Below are 27,817 nucleotides of genomic sequence, written 5' to 3'. Positions count from 1 at the left end.
CTCTTAAAATGGCCCAGACCTGGTATGGACTTAGTCTCTTCTATTAACTTGTAATTGACAAAGTCACTTCATATGTCTGAGCCTTAATTTCCTCAATAAAAAAGGAAGATATGTAAGTCTTGTAAATAGAATGTGATGTGAGGAGGTGACATGTGCTTATGGGCTCTTGGGTAGATCAGAGCGTCATGAGTCTGCTGTCTGTAACTGACTTCTTTCAGACTGTTCAGCCACTGAAGTCACGCTGGTGCTCTGGGGCGTGCAGGAGACGCAGGCCTCTTTACCTCTTGGTAAGATGCAGGTTGATGTTACAGATGTTGACATAAAAAAGATGTTGACTGTAAAGGTACCCCAGATGTTGATGTAAGGGTTTGTAAATAATTGGAGCAGTTTGAGTCCAGAGCCCAGTGGAAATTCTTGCTCTATCTATCTAAACAATTTAGAGAAATGTGGAGAAACTGACCGAAGGTATTATCTTTAGAATGTAGCATGTGTTTATTTTTAAAAACATCAAGTGTATGCCTGATCTGTTACCTAGCTACGTGACCTGATAGGGGTTTTAAGATTGAATCCCTATAACCTAGGTCTCCTTGAAAAAGGGCCATTATGGACAGTGTGTATGCTTTAAGTGAAGATGGAGAAGTTAAGAAGGTTAGAGTTGCTTAAATAGATTTTAATTGATTAAAATATTTTAAAGTGTCAATAATTTGATCAGTTAGAATATTCCAGAAGCCTGTAGATGATTTCTTTCTAGTACTCACAAATCTCAGTAAGTGTCCAGCAGCAAAAATCTGCAAAAGGTGGTTTTCATCCATGGTTACTATTATCGATCAGCCATGGTTGTGACCTACTTTTAAGGGCCTGATAAGGCAGGAGCCATAGTATGGATATTTAAGGTTACAATTAAAAAGATTTCCAGAATTTCCATCACTTCATTGTTGTTTCCATGGAAGCGGAACCACTATCATCAGCAGGAGTCCATTTCAACGGCTGGCTTCGGTTCTTGTTGCTCTGTTACTATGGAGACTGGAAAGGGGCAGAAGTACCGAAAGTTTAAAAACCATCATTTGCTTACAAAATATGATTTTAACTCCAGCTGTAATTAACTGTTTCATGATCTTCGCATTTTGAATTTCAAATTATTTTGGGAGGCAAGTTCATTTTTTAGGATAGAACACATTTTGAAGTTTTATTAAAACTTAATCGCACTGAATTGAAAATCTAAATTATCACAGGTTTATTAAGAGTTGAGCCTAAGCTGCACCAAAACTTGTTGATGAGGATTTAAATTAGGGCTTGAAAGGCAAAACCCGATGTGGGTATGATAATGGGAAATGCTGTTAGGGGCCATCAGCAGTCAACTCAGAACTGCAGGGCCAGTGGGGTATAGAATAGCGACTGTTACCTTACTGATGAGGCACATTTTGTCTGCAAAATATATTTTCACAAATTTAATCCAGACAGTAAGAACAAAAACCTTGGGTTTAGAAATGAAGTAAATCAAGGACAGGAAGCGCAGAGATACTTAATTAAATTTGAGGCGTTGCAGTGTTAACAAATACAGGTTGTTCCTCAGTCAGCAAGCAATCTTCTCCAATGTTCTCCAGGGTTCGCCAGTCTTCTCCAGTCAAGGAGAGAAGGGGTGGGATAGTAATGGTAAAGCTATGCAGGCAAGTTATTCAGCAAAAGCACACCCCCAGCTTTGTTGGGGTTTTTCTGAGAGGCCGGTGGCCAGGTCTGTACGGGGCACATTGCATCTGCATGACCTCAGGCCCGCTGGCGACATGTGACTCCCCACTCCTTCCCTCCCTTCCGCCCCCCCTGCCCCCTCCACCCCTCACCCCCCGCCCCCAGCAGGTACCCAATCACCTGTCCTTTCTCTTTTTTATGTTTCTTACTGATGTGGCACATTTTGTTTTCAAAATATATTTTCACAGATTTTATCCAGACAGATTAAGAACAAAAATTAAACATTTCTGATTCTCTCTGTTGGGTCCCTTCTCCCCAGTTGGGTTTTTATGCACTGGAGGGGCTGAGGGTGCTGGTGGACCCTGCCTCTTGTTCCAGCTGTTGTCAAAGCGGTGGAGTAGAGTGATGCTGGACAGACCATCCAAGGTGGTTCCCTGTGGCCTTTGGCGGAGCACGTCTGCCTGACTGTCACTCACTTCATTGCATTCAGCAAGCCAGCAGCACTGCGGGTAGGGTTTGGTTTTGAGGGAAAAACCAAGAAGGAAAGCGAGGCACCCCCTATGTGACTGGGTCACCTGAGGTGTGAGGAGGATGTCCGGAAGCGGGGTTGGCTTACTGGCCACATGACCAGTGCGCGGCTGAGCCAGAACCCGGGGTTTGTGGGTGTGGACCAGGGCAGCGTCCATGCTGTGGCATGGCTTGAACGTCACTCAGAGGGGGAGTGTGGAGCACCGGTGAGCTGAGCAGCTGCGCGTGGCACAGAGCTCCAGCTATGGAAGGAGCTGAGCCATCTCGGTGCTCAGAGGCTTTCGAGCCTTTGACTTCAGCCATTGAGCTGTTACAGGGCAGGGAGAGGGGCTCCCCAGACCCCGCAAACCTGCCTGCTCTAAGTAGTTTCTGCCATCCACCGCATCAACACAAAACATGACTTTAATGAAAAGGAACTTTAATACAATTAGTAAACAATACAGGAAAGGCAAAGAATATAGTTTCTAAATCAAGCACCCAAAGTTACCCATCCCCTCGTGGGTAAAAGTCCACCCAAGCAGGCTTGGCCCAGAGCAAGGCCCCAAAGCCTGCCACAAGTCTAAAGCACCTTCCAGTGGGGACCCACAGAAAAGGGTCAGAAACAACCAGACAAGTCTGGGAGCAAAAGACCAAAATCAAAATCAAGGTGAAAGCTGCCATTGTGATCCTCCCCACTGGCCTCTCATCCACATCTCTGTCACCCAGTCCATGGCCTGAAGGCAAGTGCACTTTCTTCATGTGTCTCTCGGCTACATGTGCCTCGTCCAGGTCTCCTTCTAGCTCTCCATCCTGTTTCCTTTCTTCCTCGGTCCCTCCTGCAGCATCTTCTCTTCTCTGTAGCTCCACCCTCCCTTGGGTAGGGCAGGGAACCTGGAACCTCCCCCTTTCCTGGGGACCACCCTGTTACAGAGCCTTTATGAGATGACATCCTTTGTATCAAGTATGTGAAGGGCTAAAGCCAAGGCCACCCACTCTGGAGAGCAAGGCTGCCACTCTGTGGGCAGCATTCTTGGAGGCCACCTCAAACCCCTAGGGGAACCGGGGGCAGACAGGATGTGTGACTTGTGCACTGGCATGTGATCGTCTATTTCATGGCTTTCGAGAACGTTCTTGCTTTCGGTTGTAATGTGCTTGCTGGTTTGTTGCTAATCAAAAAAGCGTGCAGTTGACAAAAGTCGGTGAGTCCAGAGTAGCGAGCCTAACTTTCCTATCCAGCTGGCAGGGCTTTGCCAGCCCATCACAGCCCCTGTAAACGGCGGCTGCGTCTCATCCTATTGGGCTGGACGCTACTGTGCCCTCGCTGGTGTTGTTTCCAGAGCTTTCTGCGCCATTTCTTACATTTCTTACATTGGGGACTCCTCCTGTGTGATCAATATTTTTAAATATACACTAGGACTATACTATTTACTGAGATATAAATACAAAATGCAGTGTAGGGTAAATGAAAATTGTCAGGATTTTCCAACCTCTTGCCATTAGTATTAATGATGGACACCTGTGGGCTTGCATGCGTGACTGATGGCAGCACCTGGAGTAGGGCGAGGGTGTGTGTAAGTGGGCACACCTGGGCTGAGAGGCTGGGCCTATAAAGGCAGTGTCATGGGGATGCCAGCAAGAGCAACGGCAACAGAAACAGCAGCAGAGAAGCAGAGAAAAGAATGCCAGGGGACCCAGAAAGGGTGAAGATTCGCTGGGGGCTGGGACTTCTGCCAGCCCTCCCGGTCCCCTGGCCTGCTGTGTGCCTGGGTGCTGCACTGCAAATGGTGTAAAAAGTTCAATAAAAGCCTGAGAAGCCACCAAGGGCTCCAGGACTCTCCTTTACCGTCTGCTTGGATCATCGAGAACCTGCTCTGTGCCTTGCTGGCTCTACCTATAGCAAGTTTCTATTCAGATTTAAATGAGAGAATTTCAGAATTTGGGTAAATGAGGTGAACAACTTTGGTATCTGTTCCAGTTTTGAATATCTCTTCAGGAAATGGGAACAAGTGGTAGAGTGGGCAGGAGGAAGTTATGGGGGTCAAAGAAAGTTTATTTTCATGTGTCCAGATGTTGTCCTTTCCTCTTAGGAGAGTCGAGCCCCACCCGGCGAGAAGCCGTCAAGAGGAGAACGGCTGAGTACCTCATGCGGGCAGAGAGTCTGTCGGGCCTGCGCGGGAAGCCTTGCCTGGACGCCTCAGCGCAGGTGCGTCTGGTTCCATCTCTGTAGCCATTTTTGCTCTCTTGACTCTCGACCTGACTTCTATGTTTGGTAAAAATCTAGAGACCCAAATTCTCAAATTTGTTAAGAGTCACTGGTGGAAAGAAAGCCATTACGGCAGATGGTCACCAGTGGAGTAGCATGAAACTTGCCTTCTCTGTTTCAGCCCTTGGTTCCTTACACTTCTGGCCTTCTGTTGTAGAATGACAGTAATTTGGGCTGTCAAGATAGCTCTATTTTTTAAGGTTACATGATCCTGGTTCTGTTCTGCTCCCTTTCTCTTGGTTCATGCTAAAATTATTTCAAGCATCAGTCCTGCAAGTAAGTGGTGTAGGTCCCCTTAAATTGTAAAGGGTTAATGCTCCAGGCGGTGGAGGTTAGTTGAGGAGACCTCTACTCTCTTCTAAAGCGCAGGTGAAAGAAAAAGGCAGGTGACAGCTAAAAACAGGAAAGTGTGGTTTTTATCGTTTTACATTCTGTTTCTGGACTTAGCAAGGTTTTGGAGGGAACTTTCAATTGTGTTTTTTTTTTTTTTTCCCTTTATGTCAAACCAAGTTTTTCTGAGGTGATGTAAGAATCCTGTCCTCCAGGGGTGGGGTCAAGTATTTATATTCTTAATTGATCTAAGAACTGGAAAGCTTGTCCTTTTCCCAACTTTGCTGCTTGAAAGCATAGAAGGCTGGGCAAGGCTGGACAAGGCTGGGAAGATACTTAATATTACTACTCAGCTCAGTGTCTGCCTCTGAGGAATGAGGGAGATAGTAACTTCTGCTGGGCTGTTCTAAGATTAAACGAGTTTAAGGACAGTTCTCATGTGTGGACACAGACACATCCAGTGCCTCCCTCGATACGACGACTAGCCAGTTGTCAGCCACGCTGATAACAGAGTTCCTGTTATCATCTCTCCCTCATACACAGCTTTCTATGCTTTCTACATTTTTATGATTTCTATGTTTTGAAAATGTATGTCAATTTTTTTTAAATTTAAAAACAATCTGATTTTGATTCATTGGCACATGTAAGCTTTTTGTTGCTGATTTTTTAAGTTCCTTTCATTTTCTGTGGCCTTTCAAAAATCAGTTTTCAGATCGTGAGTTAGCGGACCTCTTCTTTCTGTATTCTGTTTGCTAATCTTTTCCTGTTTTCTGTTGTTTAAATACAGTTATTTCCCTTAACATTTCACTGTTGAATTTTATCTTTTTTTCAGTGGGATGTTTATCTAAAGGTGCTCTGGAATATACTACACACTTCCCATAGGGTCAGCACCCTCCCTGTGCATGCTCCTGATGGCTCTCAACTCCATTTTGGGGGACATTGATTAAACTGTTACATAGGATGGGCCCCTGGGAACTTGTTTCACTAAATCCATCATGTGTATAGATATTCTAAAAAGTATAGGGAGGCCAAATAACCAACATTCCATTCTTTCCACTAATGTTACCTGTCAGCCGTCTGCTTATCCTTATCCATTCCAACTCCCTGTATATGCTTCTCCAGTCAGTTCTCTGGAGCATGTGGCCTTTTTGGCAAATACACACATACAACCTCTAGTAGAGCTTCTGACTTGGAGAAAGGAACTGTGAGGTATATAGTCAGAATTTCCCTTCTAATGAAAATAAAATAAAAACTAGAATATATGAAAGCTGACCATATTGGATCATACACACTGGATATCTGCGCATACTCTGTACATAGCACCACACCAGCTCTCTTTGGAGTCACACCAGAGATGATGATTGGTCTCTGCTTTTGCAGACCATCCAGCCTAATTGAGGACTCAAACTATATGCGTAACTGAAATAAAAGTAGAAGAGCGAGAGCCACGTAGCATGGTGGGCGCTTGTGTCAGAGGGTTTGAGGACCCAGTGAACTGGGTCTGCTGTGCTAGTGCTTTCCAGGTCTCTGTTCAGGAGGTTGGAGGTGTTTGCTAGAGCAAGGTTTTTCTTATGATAAGCACTTGTCTTTTATTTTCACCTTTGTCTTTTATTCTATTAAACCTGGCCTTTATTTATACTGGCAGCCTGCCTAATTGTTTTCTTATCTGTAATTTAACTAAAATGTCTTCTAGAAGTTCTTGATTAGTCTGGCAGGTCCAGTATTTCACTTCAGCTGTCTTTGGGCATCTGTTCCAACCACATAGGAGAAGGGTTGGCACACGTGATTTCTAAGGCTAGCTCTTGAATTCTGTGCAGACCTGCTGCTGTTTCTCTCTTGAATCCATGTGTAAGCCCCCCTTTCTAGCCTGGCTGAGAAAATTAAGGCATCCTTTCTGGCTTTACATGTTTCTGTGGTTTCTGTTTTCCATGTGGTGCAGTCTGAGTCTGGGTCCTGCCACCCAAATTTTCTGTGATGGGTTAAGCTTTTGTTTTAATTGAATTTGTTTATGAGACTTACGGTGACTATTAAAGTACTGAGTTTCCCAGTCATTGACCAGTTACACCTTTTCACAAAAGGACAGAAAAGAGCAAAGACATCCCCTTACTCTGTTTTTCTTTATTCATTACTAAAAGGCAAGAAAATTTAAGGAGGAGGTTTCAGAAAAAAAGAAAATGAGTGTTGTTTGAAGTAGAGATGAAGTCTTAACTGAAGGAGGCAGGTTTTTATTTATTTTTTCCTTTTTAATTGTGGATGACTTTGATTTAAAAAGGGTATTTCCCTTAAAAAGAATGAGAATAGATAGCCTTTTGCTATTTTTAGCTTTAGATATTATAATGCAAGATCAGTGGAATTTAGAAAGACATTCAGTGGTCTCAGTTTAGGACATGAAAGATTGTGTGGTTTCTAAAGTATGAATATTGTGCAATTAAGATGTGAATGAAAATAGGCTTCTCCTCAATATTTGTGCATTTTGAGTAAAATTGCTATCGCAATATTGAAAATCTTTTTGCATTGTGCATTTTTTTGGTTAGAATTATGGCATTTCTCAGTTCTTTTATAGAATTTTTTTTAAAAGATTTATTTATTTATTTATACAAGCACAGTCAGAAGCGCGGGAGGGTGAGAGGATTCACCAGAGCCAGAGCAGAGAGCAGAACAGGCAGAGTGACGAAATATACTGTTGAGGGGAGCAGCGGGCAGCAGGAGATGTCTGCTTGCCATGTGGGACCCTTGCCCGGTGGCCGGGGATCGAATCGGCGCTGCAGAGGCAGCGGGCATCTTCGCAAGCCATCGCTCAGCCGCCGTGCCACAGGGGAGGCCCTATAGAATGTTTTAAAATACTTTTACAGAAAGTATTGTGTCATCCTTAGTGTGACATTGGCTAACTGAGGGCGCGGTGGGGGTGTTCTGAGTCGGTAATGGGGCTGTGGTGAAGAGTCGTGCCCAGTGCAGCCTGGGAGAGGCCTGGCGTCTGGTGTCAAGGGGGAAGAGGATGCCAGCGGAAGTCTGGACAGAGCTGAAAGCTGCGGCTGAGGTGAAGCGCAGACACCCGAGGGCAATTCGCTGGCAGGGCTCGGAGAGCTTGTCGTCCCCCCAGTGCTGAGGCTCCGGGGGTCGTAAGGAGGAGCAGTAACCCCACTCCTGCTGTGGTTGGTGGTGGACTGGGAGCTTCTTGGAAACGCAGTCTTAACTCCCTGAGCTCGCGAGCAGGCTGGGACCGAAGTGCGTTTGAGCTAGGTGGTGTGCGTGTGCGCTGTGGTGGGTGCTGAGCTTGGTGCCGAAACTCAGGTGAGACAGACTGAGCTTGCAGAGAAAGCCTGACACGGTGAGCATCACCGAGCCAGAGGTGTCAGGAGATCTCACTAGTCCCCTGTCGTCCTCCGGAGCGGTGTGGAGCTCGGGACAGGCCTGGAGGCCGAGTGTGCACTCCACGGAAGGTTTGCCCTGGGCCTGCGCACTCCCGCAGACCTTCAGGTCCTGGACTGTGTTCGCCTCTGGCCACTCTGGGCCTGCACGTGGTGTGGTGGAGGTGACTGCCTTCCCCCTTGCTTCTTCAGGTGGCAGCTGCAGCTAGTAACCAAGTAAGTTTGTCATTAAGGAAATCCGAGTGTTTCCTTAAAATACATTTCCCCAGAGATGTTGCATTAGTTTTTAAGTAAGATTTTACCCCCTCTTCTCTGTTACCTAATACAAATCGCTTAGCCTTCCTGCTTCTCAGTTTTCTCATCTGAAAAAAAAAATACAAAAAGAGAATGTTGGACTTGATCTCTGTCTCTTTCTGTTCTTAAAATTCTGTGGATTTATGTTTCTTTTTGCCACCTGAAAAAAGGAATAGATCTATAGGGATTCTACCCAGTTTTAAACACTGTATAAGAGATACAGGATTTTTTTTATTGATGATTTTGTTTCATGATCTTTCTTTGTTCAGTTCTCTGATCTGAAACTTTTATAGATGGTTACAGTAGAAAGAGAACTTTAATGATCACTTTGCCTTTGGTTTTCCCCCATTACAATTTCACCATCCCTGTCTTTGCAAAAGTAACCTTATTAAGTCACCATTTTCATTGGGTTGTTTCTTGGGCAAAAGCTTGTTGTCTAGATGCCGGGAATCACAGCCCAGACTTCTCTCTGGCATTTGAGGCTGGTGGAAGCCCACCCACCTTTGGATGTCACCCCCTTTTCCTCCCTTCTCCAGTTTGAACATGGTCCCTCCCCAGGCCATTTCCCTTAACTCCTGTGTGAGACCCATTTCCTAACCTAATTTCTACACAGCACTTAAAATCACTTCTTTTTGAGACCACCATTTGTCTTACATTAATTAGGACCTGTATATCTTATATTTAAAACATAAAGTTGTGTGGGTATTTAAATTTCATGTAAGGTTATCTCCTCAAATGGTGAGCATCTGGAAGCTGGGGACTGTGCTCTTAGGGTTTACATCCTGCTCCATTATCATGTGCATGGAGGGCAAGCAGAAGTTACTTACTGAGAGGTGCAGAGGGGTTTTGTAGTTCGCTGTCTTTGCTCTTGAGGTTGTTAAAGTGAGCCAGTGACTTTCTTTGGAAATGGAAAGCTCCAAAGACACCTGGAAATAGGAGGTGTAAGCCGAACATAAGGGTACCAGAGGCATTTGGCCATATTTCCAAAGATCAACATAAGGGATAGACTATTATTTTAAAAACTACCGCCATCCCCCATCCCTTCAGTTCAACACTCCTGTTACCCAGATCACAGCAGTTCTTCATTTCTTTGATAATGGAGCAGGGGTGGGAACTGTTGGTGGTCAGGGTGTTGTGTGATAGGAAGACTGAGCACTAGGCTGAGGCTGGGGTCAAGTCCAGCATCTTCCCATTGGTCTGACCACAGAAACTCAAACATTCTGAACTTGCCTGTGTTTACCTGTTCAGTGGGGCTTATAGTCATGACTTTTTGTAAGTTGCTGCTTTTAGGAAATTTCACTAGGGATGGAGTTCCCAGTTGTGGCTGATTTATGGATGCAGTAGCCTCTTCCTGCCCCCTCCTCTCTTCTGCTTCCTTTTCCACTCTCACTCTCTCCACCCACTAACCTGCTAGACACTATGAGTATGGAACAAATAAGACACCTTTCCTGTTTTCAGGGCACTTCCTGTCTAGTTGGATCCTGATGTTTGATCAACCAGGATCTTCCTTTCCTGCTTGTTCCCATGTGTTGTCCATGTTGTGACAGTTGTCAGCCTGCTGTGAGGGTAGAATGAGATTTTCTCTCTGCTGTCATTCTCTGTAGCTTCAGCATTTTAACATAACGATTAGTATAGTTTGCTTTCTGGTTGTAAATGGTTTTGGGGACTTTAGAGTCCTGCTTGACGGATGGGAAGAACAGAGACCCACAGGGAGTGACTAGTTAGGGTTATTCACTCATTATGTGTGGAGCTGAAATACCTCTATATTCATTGGTTTCTGTTGTGGGTGTTTTTGAAGCTAACACACTTAACTTTTGACATCACAGAAGGTCAAATACTTGAAAACAAAATTTTCTCCTGTAAATCATCTCTTTTCTAGGCTTAAATAGCCTCAGTTCTAATAGCTATGAGTTATATGATGATGGACTTTTTACATTTTTCACCATTATTGGTAGTTTTTCTTCAATTTACCCACCTCTTAAAATAGCAGAGCATATATTTATGAAGTCACATTAAGAAACTGTAGTTTCATGATAAGAGAAAAATGACTTATGTTCCTCTACCCAAAGTTTATCTATTTTTGCATTTTTTCTAGTCCTTTCTTCTAAGTGATGCTTGAGCCATCTGGACTATAAGGGTGTGATTGATTATTGGCTGTTACTAGTTTATTACAAAGCTTCATTATAGCTGTACAGTTATGAATTGAATTATTGCTTTAGAAATATCACCTCATTAATTTTTCTTTTTAAAAATTGTGTTTTCAATGTTAGAATTTATTTACTTGTAACTTTTTTCTCACCTTTTTGATTTTCTTTATTTTTTAATTTTTTTTTTTTGACTTTTACCTAACAAACAGGAACTCCTCCTTTCATCTTTCCATTCTCTGATTTATGATAAATTTAGTTTCCTTTGGCCTGGCACTTGCTTCAGCAGGCAGTCTTCCTTCAAGTGCCTCCCTGATTGATGTATGATCTTTGATATCTTCCATTAGCCCCCAGGACCACTAAGTTCAAGGCCCCCTTGGATCCTAAGGAGCCCTGCCGAGGAGCTGAAGGCCTTCAGAGTCCTTGGGGTGATCGACAAGGTAATTCTTCAGTATCTCTTCAAGAGTTCAGGCATCAATCGACTGCATGCTGACATTATGTCTTTGAAGCTTTGGATCTTAAGGATATGAAACAAAAGGAGAAAATGACTCAAATGCATCTGTACTTTATAATAACAAAAGCAGAAGAGAAAAAGCTTTTATCTAAGCAATTCATGTAAGGTCATGCAAAATATATTCGAGCTAAAGGAGAAGATGCACATTTGTTGGCATTCAGCCGGGAAGGGACTTGTGTTGGCAGTGAAGATGTACTTTGTGTTGGGTCATGTGCATGGAGCTTGGGTCTCAGGATTAGCTGGTGCTGTCAGTCTGGTGGTCAGAAAGAGAAATGGTGCTCACCAAGAGTGGCGTGTGCTGGGCACCCTGTGGTTGGCATTTTATATCCAGCACCTTCCAGAGTCCTTCCAGACCTGCTGTGTGTTTTGGTCAGAAAGCAATGTTCAGGATAGGTGAAGTCATTTGCCCAGAAATCACTTAGCTTGTTTAGTTAGGCTAGCATTGGAATTTAGATGTTTGTGACTCCAGAAGTAATGCTTTGTGCAACACACACACGCACACACCCATGCACGCGCGGAGTAAAACTACTGGATAACAGAAGCCTTCCATCAAGTCCCTCCAATTGATGACATCTTAGGTGTGCCGAACATTTATTTTACTGGGCCAAGTGTAATTTTAAAACCACACATAACAAACTGTTTTGAATCCATTTTTATCAAATACCAGTTAATCATTCAAAGTAAAAGCCTTCTTTAATTTTAAGGCATAAGTTATTTTACACCTTTTTTTATTAACCAGTAACCAATTGAGGAAGCTTCACCTTAGTGTTTTTTTTTTTTTTTTTATAACTTAATGTTCACAGAGTATGGCTGTTCTAAAAGATGATTCCATCCTAAAATTGACTAACACACGGTGTATATCAGCCTATTTAGACAGCAAAGAGAGGCTCCCCCAGAGCTATCACTTTGGCAGGTGGATTATTTCCAGCTGAAATGAGTTGAGGCCTTACATGCTCATAGAAACTCTTACCAATACCTTAACTACTTAAAAGAATGAAAATTGGGGGCCTAACCCAGATTTAGAGTTATTATCAGAAACCGACACATGCATCTCCTATCTCCGTGAGGCCCCGGTCCCCATCCTGGCCCATTCCTTAGCTGAGGGTGTATACCCCCTTTGGCCTCACTGTTTTTAGAACCCTAACAAGTGGGCCTCCCTGGTGGCCTATTGGTTAAGTCTCAGCATTAGCACCTCTTGAGCCTGAGTTTGATCCCCAGCCAGGGAGCTGACTTACATGGCGCAGCAGACCTCTCCTGTCTCCCTGCTGCTCCCCTCAGCAGTGGATTTCAGTAGATCTGTCTGTTCTGCTCCCCATTCTATTTCTGGTGCATCCTCTCACTCCCCACACCTCTGGCCTGTACCCCAGTTCTATGCTAGAATAAATAAACTCAAAAAAAATTGAACCCTAACATGTATGCAGATTCTCTGTACGTATTGTAATTAAATTTGTTGTTTTTTTCCGCCACAAATTTGTCTCATGTTAATTTGATTATTCCACCTGGAAAGGTATAGGGAGATCACCCCTCTTACCCCAGCAGTAACTACTAGTTTGAGGAATTTCAAAGGGAGCTGTGAATTTGATATTATGTACAGCTGTCTGAATCTTACTAAATTTTTATTCCCATGGCTGAAATTTGAACTTGAAGTATTTCAGTCAGTTGGATGTTGGAGCCTAAAATATTCTCGTAACCATGTTTTCCTAGCTTTGCAGTTTGGGAGAATTTTCATTTGAGTGTAAATAGAAGCAAAATAAGAATAGTTCCCAGGCTCTTGGATTTCTGTGCAGGCAGATACACTTTTTGTGGTTTACTGTGCCTCCGCTCTCTCTCAGATCTGTTACTTTTGACAAAGTGTGACCTTTCATTGCTATGCTCTAATTATGGGTAAGTCACCTTGAAATCCTGGTAATAGCAATGAGTCTCATAGGTTTATCCCAACAAGGACTTTCGATAGTGGGAGAATTTCTCAGTTCTGTGCTGAGGCATAATTCATTACTGTTTTCACTTTTTTAACCTGGGAAAGTGTGTTTGGTGTTTAGAAGGTGACATTTTAATTTTTTCTAAGTAGAGATTGCTAAGTATATTTGGGAATTTATAAGCTCTGCAAATCTTAATTTTTTTTAAAGATTTATTTATTTATTTATATAAGCACTGGGTATAGTCAGAAGCGTGGGAGGTTGAGAGGATTCACCAGAGCCAAAGTAGGGGAACAGAACAGGCAGACTGACGAAGTACACTGCTGAGGGGAGCACCGGGTGCGGCAGAAGAGGTCTGCTACGCCACGTGGGACCCTTGCCTGCCGGCCTGGGATCAAACCGGCGCTACAGAGGCTGCGGACAGCTTCACAGCACAGCGCTCAACCGCCTGCGCCACCGGGGGAGGCCCTGCAAATCTTAAAATTTATGACATAGTGCCTACTTTGTGAAAACACGAATAGGTGGATTTTTTTTTAAATGAAATTTTTTTTAAAGACAAATTCTTTTCCATGGTACTTAGGAATACCTAAAATTTGAATTTTTAGAAGCTTGAAGTTTGTAAAAATTGCATTTAAAAGGGCAGACAATATGAAGATGCATTAATTGAGGCTCTATCTTGATTGTATGTTTTATTGCAGTACTTGTTCTGTATAAGTTTAGTTTGAGTGTTTTATCTATTAACTTAATATTAATTTCCCCCAGGAATGGGATTTTACAAACTTTATTGTATAGAAAGCAAATAAAGCAGACTTATTAATATCCAGACTGCAAGCTTTCTGAGCGCAAAAGCATGCCTTTCTTGCCCACCACTGTTCTCAGTACCCGGAATAATGCCTGACACTCAGAAAATATGTTGAATATATCATCTCTAGAGTGACACCTGCTGGTGTAAGGTGACGCTGCCACCAGTACCATGGAGCCAGCCCCTCAGTGGAGTCTTATCCAGGTGTAATGTAAGGAAAAAGGTATCAGGCTTTTCTGCCCTCCCGCCATTAGGATAGATGAGGGAACCCTGTGGTCCTGAATGCATGCCTGATGGCGGGCACCTGGAGTGGGTACATCTGGGCTGAGAGACTGGACTTTTAAGGGCAGCGTCATGGGGATGCCAGCAGCAGCAGAAGCCAAAAGAGAAGCCGAGAAAGAAGTAGCAGAAGCCAAGAGAGAAGCAGAGAATGCCGGAGAGCCCAGATAGAGTGAAGACTTGCTGGGGGCTGGGAGGCCTGCCAGCACCCCCCCAGCACCCCCGCCTGCCGTGTACCTGGTAAATCCCAATTTTAAAAGACCTGCAAAAAAACCTCTGAGGGCTCTGTCTCCTCCTTTACCCGGTCTGCTGGATCATAGAAAACCTGCACTGTGTCCATTCCTGACCCTACACCAGGGGACAGTGCTTCATGGTGGTGTCTAAGCCTAGGATTTGAAGGGAAATAAGTGACTTTCTGCTCTTTGAGGTTACAGAGTCCTTCACTGACACATATAACAATTAAGAAGCACAGGACTCTGGCCTCCCCTGGTGGTGCAGCGATTTGAGCGCTGAGCTGCGAAGCTGCCTGCAGCCTCTACAGCACTGGTTTGATCCCCGGCCGCCGGCGAGGGTCCCACATGGCCTACAGACCTCTCCTGCCACACCCGCAGCTCCCCTCAGCAGTGTATTTCATCAGTCTGCCTGTTCTGTTCCCCTCTCTGGCTCTGGTGAATTCTCTCACCCTCCTGCGCTTCTGACTGTACCCAGTGCTTGTATAAATAAATAAATCTTAAAAAAAAAAAAAAAAGGAAGCACAGGACTCATGCTAAAAAGCAGGAATGATGAGGCTGGTGAAGGCTCTCAGACTCATCAAAACCGAAAAATGAAGGCTTTTAACTTGATAGAAATGTGCAGTTTTCATATTTTTGAGGTCTGTCCTGGATACTCACTATGTAGTGATTTATTCAGATTTTGAGGGTAAATATGCCAGAATTATGCCAGGATAACAATGTAGGCAAATCTTTTCAATGTAGACAAAATCTCTCTCTGGACTTCCTGGGAGAGAAGTACAGAGGGGTAATACTTGCTCATAGCGTCCCCTTGGTTACAGCTAGAACCTCATGCCTGTAGGTCTTCAAAATTTGGGCTTATGACTGGAAATATTTTTCCATAATTTGAACTGATAAAGGTGGTCTGAGTTCCTTCACAGCTTGTTTCTGGTCAAATGATGTGAAGGCTGAGGGCTTGTCGGTGGAGGTGTTGGAGCTAGAGGCCAGACGCTGGGTAGAACTTATCTTTGGTGACAGGAAAGATTTTCTTTCACCCACACATGGGCCTGTGGGTCATTCTACATGGTTAATTCATGGAAGAAATTATATCAACTCTTTGTAATCTGTTTGTTAAGATAGAAGCAGGAAATACTTTCTAACTCATTTCTATCATGCTCTCAACACCAAAAAAAAAAAAAAAAGTTACAAGAAAAAAGATAAATTAAAAGATAAATTAATTTCTTTCTTGAACATAACGCAAAAACTCTCATCAAAATAATAGCAAACTGAATCCTCTGATGTATAAAAAGACTTATATACTGTGACCAAGAGAGGTTTGTCCCAGCTGTGCAAGACCAGCTCAGCCTTTGTTAGTCAATTAAGCCAGCATATCAATAGCCAAAGGAAGAAAAGTCATGTGATCACAATCAATTCTGAGAAAGCATTTGACATAATTCAGCATGCACTGATGATAAAAACACTCAATAAAGTAGGACTGGAGAGGAACCTCCTCAGTTTGATAAAGTCCTACAAAACAATTATAGCTAGTATCATCTTTGTGGCAAAAAAACCTAAGCTTCCCCTATAACATCAGGAACAGGCAAGGAAGCCCCTTCCCACCACTCCTTTGAACGTTGTACTAGAAGTTCTCAAAAGAAGCATGATACACAGATTGGAAAAGAGAAAAGAAAGAAAACTCTTAGGGGTTAACTTAACCACTAAGTTAACTTAACCTAGGAGTTAAGTCTCAGTGCTGTGACCTCTGGGGCCTGAATTTGATTCCCGGCCAGGGAGCTACCCACACAGCGCAACAGACCTCTCCTGTCTCCTGCTGCTCCCCTCAGCAGTGTGTTTCAGTAGATCTGCTTGTTCTGCTCTCTACTCTGTCGCTGGTGAATCCTCTCACCCCCTGGCCTGCACCCCAGTTTTTCTACAAAATAACTCACGTCTGACATGCACTGGAGTTTGTCGTTTCACAGTGTTCTTTACTTTGGTATCTTGTTCTCTCTCCTGTTTTTTTTTTTTTTTAAAAGATTTATTTATTTATGCATATAAGAACTGGGGTATAAGCTAGAAGTGCGGGAGGATAAGAGAATTCACCAGAGACAGAGCGGGGAGCAGAACAGACAGACGAATCGAAAACTGCTGAAGGGAGCAGTGGGAAGACAGGAGAGGTCTGCTGCGCCATGTGGGTAGCTCCCTGGCTGGCCGGGAATTGAACCGGTGTTGCAGAGGCTGTGGACAGCTTCACAGCACTGCTCTCAACCCCCTGCATCACCAGGGAGGCTCTCTCTCTTCTTTCTTTAAACACATCTTAACTATAACTAAGTGTATTATGCGTACTAATTATTACTGTACAAACTAGTTATAATTGGTATATATAGTGATTTACAAGACTTAACAAAACTATATATTAATGTTAATATATTGGATTAATAGTGTTATTGTTCCAGAGAGCTCCATTTTTTTTTTTCAGCATTTGAAGTGTGATTCTCTAACATCTCTAGGGACAGATTTGTATGGGCAGTTTTATAACTGGACAGCCTGAATAATTTTGAAGTAAAGGGATGAGTCCCATATGCTTTGCTAGGGCAAGGGCTGGATACCATCTGGGTTAGAAAGAACTGGGAGGTCCAGTGACCCAGGCCTGACGCGTCTGTGGTCCACCTGCAGCATCCTGGTGGCGACTGTTCCACTTCAGGGCATTTTATTATTTTGGATGTGGCCTCGTATAGGAGCTGGGCCTGACGATGTGTAGGATGCAGGCCTCCTCCATGGCCTTGCAGGAGAGCCAGGCATGCGTGGGCTGTGAGGAGCATGTGTGACAGCAGCACTCCCAACCCAGTCATTGTATTTATGGTTTGAGATAGTTCGACCCTTTCTTCTTCCGAGATACTCCCACTATGCCACCTTCCCACTGACCGACTTTCAGTCGTTTCAAGATATGAGAGTTTGTTGTCTTTCCAAGTGGCGAAATTTTTTGTTTGTTTATTCCTCCCAAATTTTATTTGGCTTACCCGGCCCTTCACCCTCCACTCTGGTGCTCAGGGTTCCCTCCTCAGTCTTTTGGGTTGCATCGCGCTGCTGACTCCTGTGGGGCAACTTTTCTTCTCCTCTCCCCTCCCCGGGCGTTGCCTCTGCCTATCTGCCTGCATCTCTCTCGCACTGCTGTGCAGGGTGCAGGCTCTGGTGTGCTTGTGGCACTCTGTGTTCGGGGCCTTCGATTTGGATGACTACCCAGATGTTTTGTTGGGGGACCTAATAAATGTCAGTGTCTGGGTGTTTGGTGTCTTAGGCCAGTTTGTTTCCTTGGGGAAGAGACTCATATCTCCCCCTTGGGGCTGTGGTGGTGCTGGGCCTGTGGCCTGGGTGATGCTGTTCTCAGCCCTGCTCCCTAGCTTCACAAGTGCTGTGCTGCCTGGAGTGACCTTCATCCGCACTCCGCTTCTCGCTGTTCATGGCCCTCTCCTGCTTACCACTGCCGTTGCCTCGGGTGGCCACGGGTGTTCTTTAACCCTCGAGCTCACCTGTCATCGCCCTCATCCTTCCTGTGCATAGTTTCTGCTATTTCCCCGCCACCAATATTTCACATGCCTCACATGAGCGAGCATTTTTTTTCCTTTTTAAAAAATTTATTTGGCGTGGGTTTCATGGACATTCAGTGGCAGAGCTGGTCTGCTTCCTGTGCTCAGTTATGTCTCTCCCAGTTGTCAGACTCCGGCTTAGTGAGCGCGTCTTGCATAATCTTGCACTACTGGCCGTTACTTGTAAACAGCAGAGAATCCGTGTGCATGCGTGTGTGTGCGTGTGTGCTGTTAAAAGTGGCTGAATGATTGATACCTCCCCACTCACATTACCCCACAGAAGGAGGGAAGAGGTGGTTCATTCTGATTGACCCACCTCCTCGCTACTTACCTGCACGTCTTCTCCTTTTCTGCTTTCTCATTCCTTCATTCAGCAGATGTCGCGCTCCTGCTGTGTGTCCAGTGTGGTCCTCACAGCCAGAGATCTAATGATAAATAACACACTTAGTCTCTATGTGCTCTGAGTTTATAATCCCTTGGGAAATAATACACCGGTAGCCAGCAGACAGTGTGGAATTGCTTGGGTGGAGGAAGTGCCTGGGTGCCAGGGGACCTCACAGGCCGGGGCTCCTGAGGGAATGCTGAGGTGTGGGGTGGGGGCTGGTGAGTAGGACTTAGGGCCTGAGAAGAGTGTCCCTGATGCAGAGAGTGGGGCTTAGTTTCCGCTTTTCCTCCCTGCTGTCTATGCTCGGTCTGTCCTCCCAGCCATGGCAGAAAGTGACCCTTCCGCTGTGTCGCCCGTCCTCAGCTTCAGACTTTGGACTAAGCTCCATGTGAAGTGCATTTTTGTTTGAATGAGTTTCATCTGTGTGGATTTGTTGCTGACTGCCCTGGGGCAGATGTTGCCTCAGTCTTGGTCTCTGACAGCGCCAGTAGATGCTGTGCTGTCTGGGAGGGGAGGGAGTGGGGCTTCCATGAATGCTTGGACAATTTTAAAGGGACCAGAAAGGGACAATACATGTGTTGTAAGATTTTAAATACTCTGAGTCTGCAGCTCAGAACGTCCATCCGCAGGCCCAGGGCAGGAGGGGGTTTTGAGCTGAAACCCCAGGCCGCTGCCCCACTGCTTCCCGCTCTGCACGCTGCAGCGTCAGGACAGCCTCATGTTGAGAGTAAGTGCAGTGCCTGTGTTTCATGTGTGCTGGGAGATATTTTGGGATTTCTGACATCATGAGCACTTATATTCTTACACGAGAATTTCTAGCTCCTATTAAAATATTGTTAAAATTTAATCAATATCGAAGGTGAATTCTATCTGCTACAAATGTACATAACTCATTAAAAACATTTAAAAAAATGGCATTTAAAGTTTTATTGCCCTTGAGATGTTTTCCTCTGAACTGGAATCCAACTGCCTTTGACATCGACAGCTTGGTTGGGACCGTATTGATTGCCTGGAAGAGGTGGCCTCAGTGTCCATTGTCATTAATGAGTTAGCACTGACTGAGTACGTACTGCGCTGATTCTGAACACTGGGTAATAACTTGCTGCCTTTTCAGGTCATTTCGGTTTTCAGGCTTGTGAGTTGAGCATATTTATAGAGCCCCTTCAGCAGAAGGAAAGCCCAGGGTATGAGTGGATGCAGTTTATATCAGCACTGGAGGATCAGACTTTTCTAGCAAATGCAAACAAGAAGGTTCTAAAGTTATTTGCACTAGACTATACTTTTAATTGAATTACTTTTCATTTAAATTTTAAAGTGTCAAGTTATTATCCCAAGTGAACTGGAGAATTCAAACCAGAGAAATACAATAAATGGTTTTATTATGAAATTGAATGACAGGAGCTGAACTTGGGCCTATAAACCCACAACTTCAGAGTTTTAACCTCTCTTTAGAATCATCACTTATGGCCTTGGGCAAGCTGCTTTTATAAAACAAAGCAGACAATCAAAATGAGAAAGACAAAAGGTGTTGGGATCTAGCTTTTAAATGAAGCCTTTGGATTGAGAAGAGCCTCCTGAGTGGATTCTTCCTAGCTCTTCAGCAGTTATTTAGACTCAATTTGTGTTTTAATTCTGCCTTCTGCTATATTTATACCCAGTTTTCTTACAAAGACACCATGTCCTTTGGAAGTAGATTTTATGAAGTAATAGCCATAGCCTGGGAGTCAGAGAATTAACATGCGGGACTTTTCCTACATGTATGCACACAGAGTAACAAGACATTTCTGTGGTAACTTCACTCACTGCACACGTGTGTATTGTGGTGACTTTACTCACCGTTCACACACGTGTGTATAACAGACATTTCTGTGATAACTTTCCTTGCTGTGCACACGTGTGTATAGCCAGATGTTTCTTTGTGGTAACTTTACTCACTGTGCTCACACGTGTGTATAGCAGACATTTCTGCGGTAACTTCATTATGCACCAAGTGGTGACCGTCACCTCCTGGGAGGAGATGTCTTGAGTGGTTCACATTCCTTGACATTGGCTAATAGGGAGAGAAGAGATGATAGACTCACGTTTATGGTTGAAATGATTACTCCCTGGATGATTCTGTGGAGAAGAGCAGTATTTTGTATTGCTTTAGGGCAGGATTATATTTAGTTATTTGCCAGAGATGAATAGCCCAGGGTTTTGGCTGGTAACTTTTAGAAGGGAAATGGAAAAACATTTCTTAAATCATCTTTTGAATCTGTTAATCTGTCAAAGAAAACATTTTGTCAGTCATTTTCTGATACCCCTTGGAGGATTGAAGCCATGTGGGAATGACTGGCCTTTGAATTTTGTGTAAATGATGTGTATTTGCAAATCTGTTTGAGCCCACAGAAATGTGCTTACTTCCTTTTTCTAGTATGATTCATGATATAGTCACGACATATCTTGGAAGAGAAAGTCATTCTGGGTATAGCCACTGTGTTTAGCTATCATGGTGACAAACTGTGATCCTTAAAAAAAAATCACTGGGGTGAGACATGTAGGGAGGCATCAACGGGGCTCTTGGGGAGCCTGTGCACATGGCGCCCTGTGGCTCCCAGAAGCCACAGGTGGTTGCCTTCAGCAGGTGAAGGTTTTATGCAGTTTAGGGGGAGGGCAGTAGGGTGGGTGGGGGAGGGGACAGGACAGGTGGGCATCATTACCACTGTCCTCAGGGTGCATGAAGCATTCTGATGCCCGGGTTTCAAGCTAATTCATAACTAGTTCTCTGTGGAAGCTTTGAAGAACTTCAAATCTGGATTAAGATTAGAATGAATGCAAACTAAATGCCGGTTGCCGTTATTAGGCTAAGAATTAAAAGATGATTGTGTAATTAAAAAAAAATACCTTCTAGGTTGATTTCTTAGTGCATAACAAAAGGCCCCAGCAAAGATGAAGCAGGAGACCGTGTTAGCGGAGAGAGAACCGGATGCTGGTTTCTCAGAGTCGCAGCTGCTCCGCAGTTGGGCATGAGAGCCTCTGCTTTGAGTATTTTAGAAGACACCACTGTATTTGGTTTCTCTGAGGTGTTCTGGTAAATGTGATTATTGCCTTAAATAAATGCCATTTGTGAGTGAGTGGCCAGGGCATTTGGGACTTTTGTGAAACCTCATCTCTACTTGTATTTCCCCTGGGGTTACATTTGGGTGTGAGCACGATGGCATCCAGAGAGCAGACCTTCCTTTATGACTGCATAGAAACATCTCTGCTCCTCACAGCTAGTTGGGACACACTGAGTTGAATATTTCACTGTCCTCAGTCTGTGCTTATTTTGAATAAAATTATAGGTAACTTAAAATGACTAGGCCTCCCCCCACTTTTTGAAAACTCATCCCATTTACTTAAATTCCATTAGACGTAGCCTTTCTCCTCTTTTTTGTTCAGCCCCCAGAGCCCCCCATGTCCTTGGGTGAGCATTCTGTGGGGTGACGGATATTCCCCGGTCCTGTGTTTTCTGGTTGCCTGCTTGCCGCCTGCCTCTGGCGTTACTGGCCCCCTCGTGCTGACTTGGGCCATGTTTCTTCAGTCTCTCATGTTGGAGCTTTGATGCGTATGTTCTGAAGGTGGCTGCAGCAACTTAGGGCAGCAGCAGATGGTAAACCTTCAGGCCGCCACCGGCTAGGCTGGTGTTAAGTTGGGAAGTGAACGTTTGATGAAGAGTCAGTAGTGCATATGAAAGAGCTTTCGCTGCTGAAATATCGTTTAATTAAAAAATTAGCATACTAAAACCTTTGCAAATGTCTGGGCATTTAGAGAAATCTAAAATTACTGGTTTTCTTCTCTTGGTGTTGTTATTTACCAGCCTGGTTTTGCGTGGTGGCTCTTCCTAGTGTGGTCCCTCCCCGCCTCACCTCCTGTTTTCCTGTAATTAAAACAGGTAACTGGATTAGCTGCAGTAGGGCAAGTTGTCTGGACAGTTGTTTCATGTATCAGCTGGAAAGGAACGAGGGTCTGCGCTTCTCCTCCGGCAGCCCTGGTAGACTTGGAAGGGGTTGCTGGCCTTGTAAGGAAGCCTGAAGCATCCGGTCTGTCTCCGAGGGTTCAGTGTGTCTGCGGTGGGTTGGTGGTTTTGACTTTGCCGTGGGTCCACAGGGTGATGCCCTCTTGCATGCTTTGGTCACTCTGTAAGTCCTCACACAAAGGAAACACTGGTAAGAATCCAAAGAATTGTTTCCTATACCCTTCACATCTTACAGTCCTTTCCCGCTTTTCTTTACTGAAAAGAGATCTCTGGGGATCACACACAAAGCACCTTTAGCCTGGGGTTAGGAGGAGTGTCCTGTGGTGTTGACTCCCCCGACTTCACTACTCATCAGCTAATCGTTTGTGAGCCCCAGGCCACCACACAGGCGTCAAGGTGTCAGGGCCTGTCTGTGCTGATGCTCAGGAGCTGCAGCTCGGCAGCACCTTCTGCTTCTGGAGTCGCTGGGCCAGAGCAGGATGCACCGCTAGCTTCAGATGCCAGGGACCGTGTGCCTGGGAGATGGCAGTGCTGAGGGTTGCCCAGTGTGCTGTATTCTGGTGGTGGGATTTTTACCAGAGCTCATGGGAGGAGGTGGGATTGATGGTCAGCAGTGAGAATGCATTTGAGTATTAAGAGAATACAAAGTAAAGTACGTTTTAGCAATAGAAGTGCCATTTGGTTAGCATCGTGTGGCTTGGGGGATGCGAAGGCCTAGTCTAGCACCTCGGTTTGTGTTCACAGCGATTTTCTCAGAATGGCATCCCTAGTTCCTGCAGAGCTGCTGGGCAGGTTTCGCTGATGGCTTGTCTAATAAGTTACGCAAGGCTGTTTTTTAAAAAAAACCATACTGGGCCTCCCCCGTGGCTCAGCGGTTGAGCGCTCAGCTGCGAAGCTGCCCGCGGCCTCTGCATCACAGGTTCGATCCCCAGCCTCTGGGTGAGGGTCCCACATGGCGCGCAGACCTCTCCTGCCATGCTCGCTGCTCCCTTCAGCAGTGTATTTCGTCAGTCTGCCTGTTCTGTTCCCCACTCTGGCTCTGGTGAATTCTCTCACCCTCCCACACTTCTGACTGTACCCAGTTCGTGTCTAAATAAATAAATAAATAAATAAATCTTAAAAATAAAATAAAATAAACTATACTTAAGTAGAATCTTACCTGAAACCGTGTTGAGGCCAGCTGTCTTCCTCACACAACTGGGCTGGTACATTTTCTCTGGATTCTGTTATTTGGATGCCATTTTCTTCTGGTTGTGAGAATTCCCAGGGGTGTGGCTTGTACAGGGAAAGTCTGTTCCTCACATCTGGTGAGCAGCAGTAGAACCTTGATGTCCTCACGGCGTTCTGTCCAGTGTGACTCGGTGGACTTTGCTTAGACACTTTTTTCATCTTTTATTGTTTTGTGAAGTAGCTGGTGCCAAAGTTGAGATAGATGTTCCCTCCAGTTATCCAAGAACTCTTTCTCTTGAAAAGAATTGGAGCTGAAGTTATTTTTGGAGACGCACAGATTGTGAATGAACAACTGAGTAACTAGGGACATCCAGGAATGGCCCACGTGCCTGCTGACTGGAGAGGTTCTCCTCAGTCCTCCCCCCAGTCACAGCGTTTTTACAGCACGTACCTCACTTCCTTGAATAGACTCTGGGTGATGCCCTTGACATACTCCCCGCCTCCTGTCGTGCCTAGAGTGCTGCCTAGAGTGCTGCCTCGAGAAATCCCAGGCCTTCTCTAATTCCAGGGAACAAAAGGCCCAGGCCCTGGAGGGCAGCTGACACTTCCTGGCCCCTGTGTGAAGCAGGGGCAGGCAGGCGTAGTGCTGGTGGAGCTGAGCAGACCTGGCTGGCCCTGCGGGGACACGTCATCTGCCCCTTCCAGCTCGGAGCAGCCGTCCCATACTGCACGACAGCAAAGGCGGCATAGTGGCTTCTGCTAGACCATATGCTAATACAGTGCTGATAAGTAAGTGTGAAAAATGAAGGAAGAAACACATTAATTGTATTCTCCCAGTAAGGTATACTCTCCAACATAATTATTTCATGACAGTTTTAGTTATAGTACTTGTTAAATCATGAAATAAAAGATGGTTTTAGGAGCCTTTTATTGAAAAGACAATTGTATCAAATTAGTACCAAATTAGATTTTTGTCTTTATAAAGGTGAGCAAACCCATGAGCCGTTTTTAAATTGATGTGTTCTCGTCCACAAATGAACAAATTCTGTTTGAGGGTTAAAGAAGCTATTATTTTGTCCTTTATGCTGACAGCTTCATTACAGATTGGCCTACTGTTGGCATTAAAAAAATGTTTGGCTCCTTATGATCTTTGTGCATGCAACTCTAATATTAATGCAGCACCATAGCACTGTTCATTAAGAAATGACTTTAAATGAGGGTGAAGCGTGTACGCTAGGAAAGATACAGATGTTCCCGGCCGTCGTTTCTCTTTGTATCCAGCCGTATGGCTAATAATTTCCAAGTGGCTAAAGCTCTTGTTAGCAGGGGTGCTGGTGTGTTAAGAATGGCTCTATAAATAACTTTAAGAACTGAAGTTGAAGGTGCTTCTTTTAAAGACTATTGTTAACTAAACATCATTGCCAAACAGATGGAAAGCATTCGCCAGCCTGATGTTTTTAGGACTAATTATATTACCACCAGCCCTGTACGGCTCAGTTGAAGAGGTGTATCCAGGGGCCAATTTATAATCATTTAGCCAACACCTGTTTGGGAGAAATTGACAGTCAAAGGGCACATTTTAAAAAAATCACATATGTTCTTGTGTTTATTGCCGCAATGTGAACGCGGGCTAGTTGCAAACAAACTTGGTAGGAGAAGAGAGCAAATGTAAACAAAGCAGCACTTCCCATCCTTGTTTATTAATCTTCATTTGGCCTTTTTATCCGATCCACGTCAGGCTTCACGGCTGAGTGAGGCCGGCAGAGCGGCTCCTGGTTGCAGGTGTGTTCTGTTGAGCTAAGCGGCTTCCTGGTTGGATCAGGAAGTTTTCCTTGCAAGCTCTCCATCCCCTTTACCTAGTGAAACCTTTACTATTTCATGTAGACCTTCTTTAAAAAAGGGTTGGCGTTCTGGTGAGAGGCTTGTACGAGCCGCACCCTGGTGTCGAAATAGAAGAGGTCACAGGCCTCTTGTCTGCAGGCCTGCGGGGTATCCCAAGCCCTCTGTAGAGGCCAGTCTGTGGGGTCTCTGCTTGCCCTCATCTTGTGTTCATTTAACTGTCCAGGTTCAGCCTTTTGATTGTGTTTCTGTGCTCTGCAGGGCCAAGATTTGGAGGTGAATATTACTCAAGCAGAAATTGCGGGGAGAGCAGGTCCACCCTACCTAAAAATAGTTTGAACCTCAGGTACCTACCACTCCTTCATTTGAGTGTTTCTGGTCCTTCTGACATACTTCTCTGTGGAAAGGCTTATGGGGGTCACCTCTGTTTTGCTCTCACCCATTGCTAACTCAGAGTGGCCTGGCTCCTGTCCCACCAGCTCCCGGCACAAAGGGCACGGCCTTGAAGGGCCTTGAAGGGCACCGGTGAGCCCCTCACTGCCTCAGGCAGCCCCTTTTCTCAGCCGTTGTTTGGCACAGATGATTACACTTTTGACTCGGGTCTTGTGTGCCCTCACCTTTCCAACTCTTAATTTAAAAAGTTCAGACTGAAATAGCACAACTTAATAGTTCAAGAGGAAGCAGCCTGCTCCCAGACTGGCAGGGGCCACTTTCACCTCAAATACCACTGAGCTTTGTGGGCCAGGCAAGTCAGCAGTTTGGTTGGTTCCCGCACCTGTGAAGTTGGTTAGTGAGCATGTACCTGCCTCGGGGTCATTGAGTGCATTGCCTGAGTTCATTCTTGAAAAGCCAGTGCAGTGCTGGAAATAAAGGAAGCATGGTGGGGGCAGTGCGTGTGTGCACATCTTGAGCATGTCTTCACAGAGAATATACAGGTCTAAGTGACTGACTTTCTGAGCTCCGTTCCCATAGTGCCATCTAATTTCTAAACTTTTATGCCTGAATGCATTCACATCTGTTTATTGAACATTTATTTACTCTGGGAGAGGGGTGTGTACCATTATTCCACCTGCAACATGCCACTTTATGAAAAGCTTAAACTCTAGTTGGGAGGCAAGTAAACAAATAAAACCAAATCGAAGCGTTAGAAGTGAGACTACAGTAGCAGCCTGTGCTGGATACAGTGAGGGAAAGTAAGTTAGAGACGCTTGAGCCGAATGTGGAACGATGAGTACTTGTTTGATGAGAGAGAAGCAGCAACTGACTACACCAACTACTTTTACCAGATTATCTATAATGTCTTCATTTTTGTAGAGAGTAAAATTATCTCATTGGGTAGTCGAAAGAAGTAACGTTGATTACACGTGGCTAATGTGTAGTGTGAAGTGAATGCTTCCAGAACACAGTAGGCCAAAGAGTAGAAGGTGGGTGAAAAACACTCGGATGTGGAATTGTCTGGGCCCGGTCACCGGCTGTACAGGCAGGGAGTGATGTAGGGAGCTTTGGGACTTCTGTGGGTGGTGGTGTCATTTAGTGCCATAGGAGGAGAAACAGGGTTTGTGGGAGGAAGAGGGATGAGTTCAGGAGGTACCTGTGAGAATACTCAATTGAACTTAAATGGAGACTTAAGAGAAGGCTCTCCCAAGAGAGGGAAATATGAAGTTGCATTATTACTCAAGTTGATCGTCTAGAATTTATCAAGAATTTTTTATCATCTTCTCAAATCGATCCTGATGTTAACTCCCCTGGTTCTGAAGCTCAGTGTCTTTTTTTCATCCTTGACTCCCAGCTCTCTGGAGTGTGAAAAAGATACTGTCTATGACGTTTGCAGGTTTCTGGGGCGTCAATACCCCAGGTAGCCACATTCAAACTCTGACTGCTTTTGTGTTACCACAGCCATAGTAGGGATGAGGCCTTGTGGGCCTGCAGACCCGAAGATCCTTAGTAGCTATTTGGAGCTTTAAAAGGAGGCTTGCCTACCTCTGCCACAGTGTCTCCTAATGATGAAACACTGATATGGACATCTCTGCTCATGCCTACCCATCAAGATGGTAGGGGATGGGTAATAAGGGATAGTGTGTGAGATCATGAAGGTCATTTTTTGGATTTAAGATTTTTCTCTGGATGAGAGGAGTGCCTTGATCTAACATTTTGAAAAGCAGCCCCTGACTACTGTTTGGGGAACAGACTACAGGCAGCGGGGACGGGGTCAGAAAAATCCTTTGCAAGGCCAGGAGGAGTTGACTCAGGGCAGTGAAGGTGTGTGGGGTGTTCAGGGCAATGAATGGATTCTGGATCCATTCATAAGATCGAGCTGACAGGGATTTGATGTGGAGAAAGCGGAGATAAGGATGAGTCCAGATGGAGGTAAGTACAAAAAGGAAGCCTTTGGCTGGGGCCTGAGTTACTGAGATCACATTATAGCAAGTTGCTACATTTGGGGTTTTAGGGAGGAAATTGGAAGTTCAATTTCTGTAATAAAAAAAAAAAATTAAGCAACTTAATCATACATGTTCCATGAGGAAAAAAT

General features: G+C 44.7%; 1 protein-coding gene across 10 annotated transcripts in view; it reads left to right on the top strand.

Moving 5' to 3' along the window:
• Window positions 1-27,817, top strand: part of RPS6KC1 (ribosomal protein S6 kinase C1) — a 153,189-nt gene that overhangs the window by 63,780 nt on the left and 61,592 nt on the right. For 9 of the 10 annotated variants that reach the window (XM_037496710.2, XM_037496714.2, XM_037496707.2 and 6 more), the window contains 2 exons: window positions 4,281-4,396; window positions 10,940-11,032. In XM_037496710.2, coding sequence (XP_037352607.1) covers window positions 4,281-4,396; window positions 10,940-11,032 — 209 coding nt within the window. The remainder of the gene's footprint in view (window positions 1-4,280; window positions 4,397-10,939; window positions 11,033-27,817) is intronic. The other variant, XM_037496713.2, reaches the window with a different exon arrangement.

Source organism: Talpa occidentalis, unplaced genomic scaffold (genome assembly GCF_014898055.3).
Source record: "Talpa occidentalis isolate TD23 unplaced genomic scaffold, MPIMG_talOcc4v2.1 talOcc4.8, whole genome shotgun sequence".
Lineage (NCBI taxonomy): Eukaryota > Metazoa > Chordata > Mammalia > Eulipotyphla > Talpidae > Talpa > Talpa occidentalis.
This window is presented reverse-complemented; position numbering and strand designations above follow the sequence as displayed.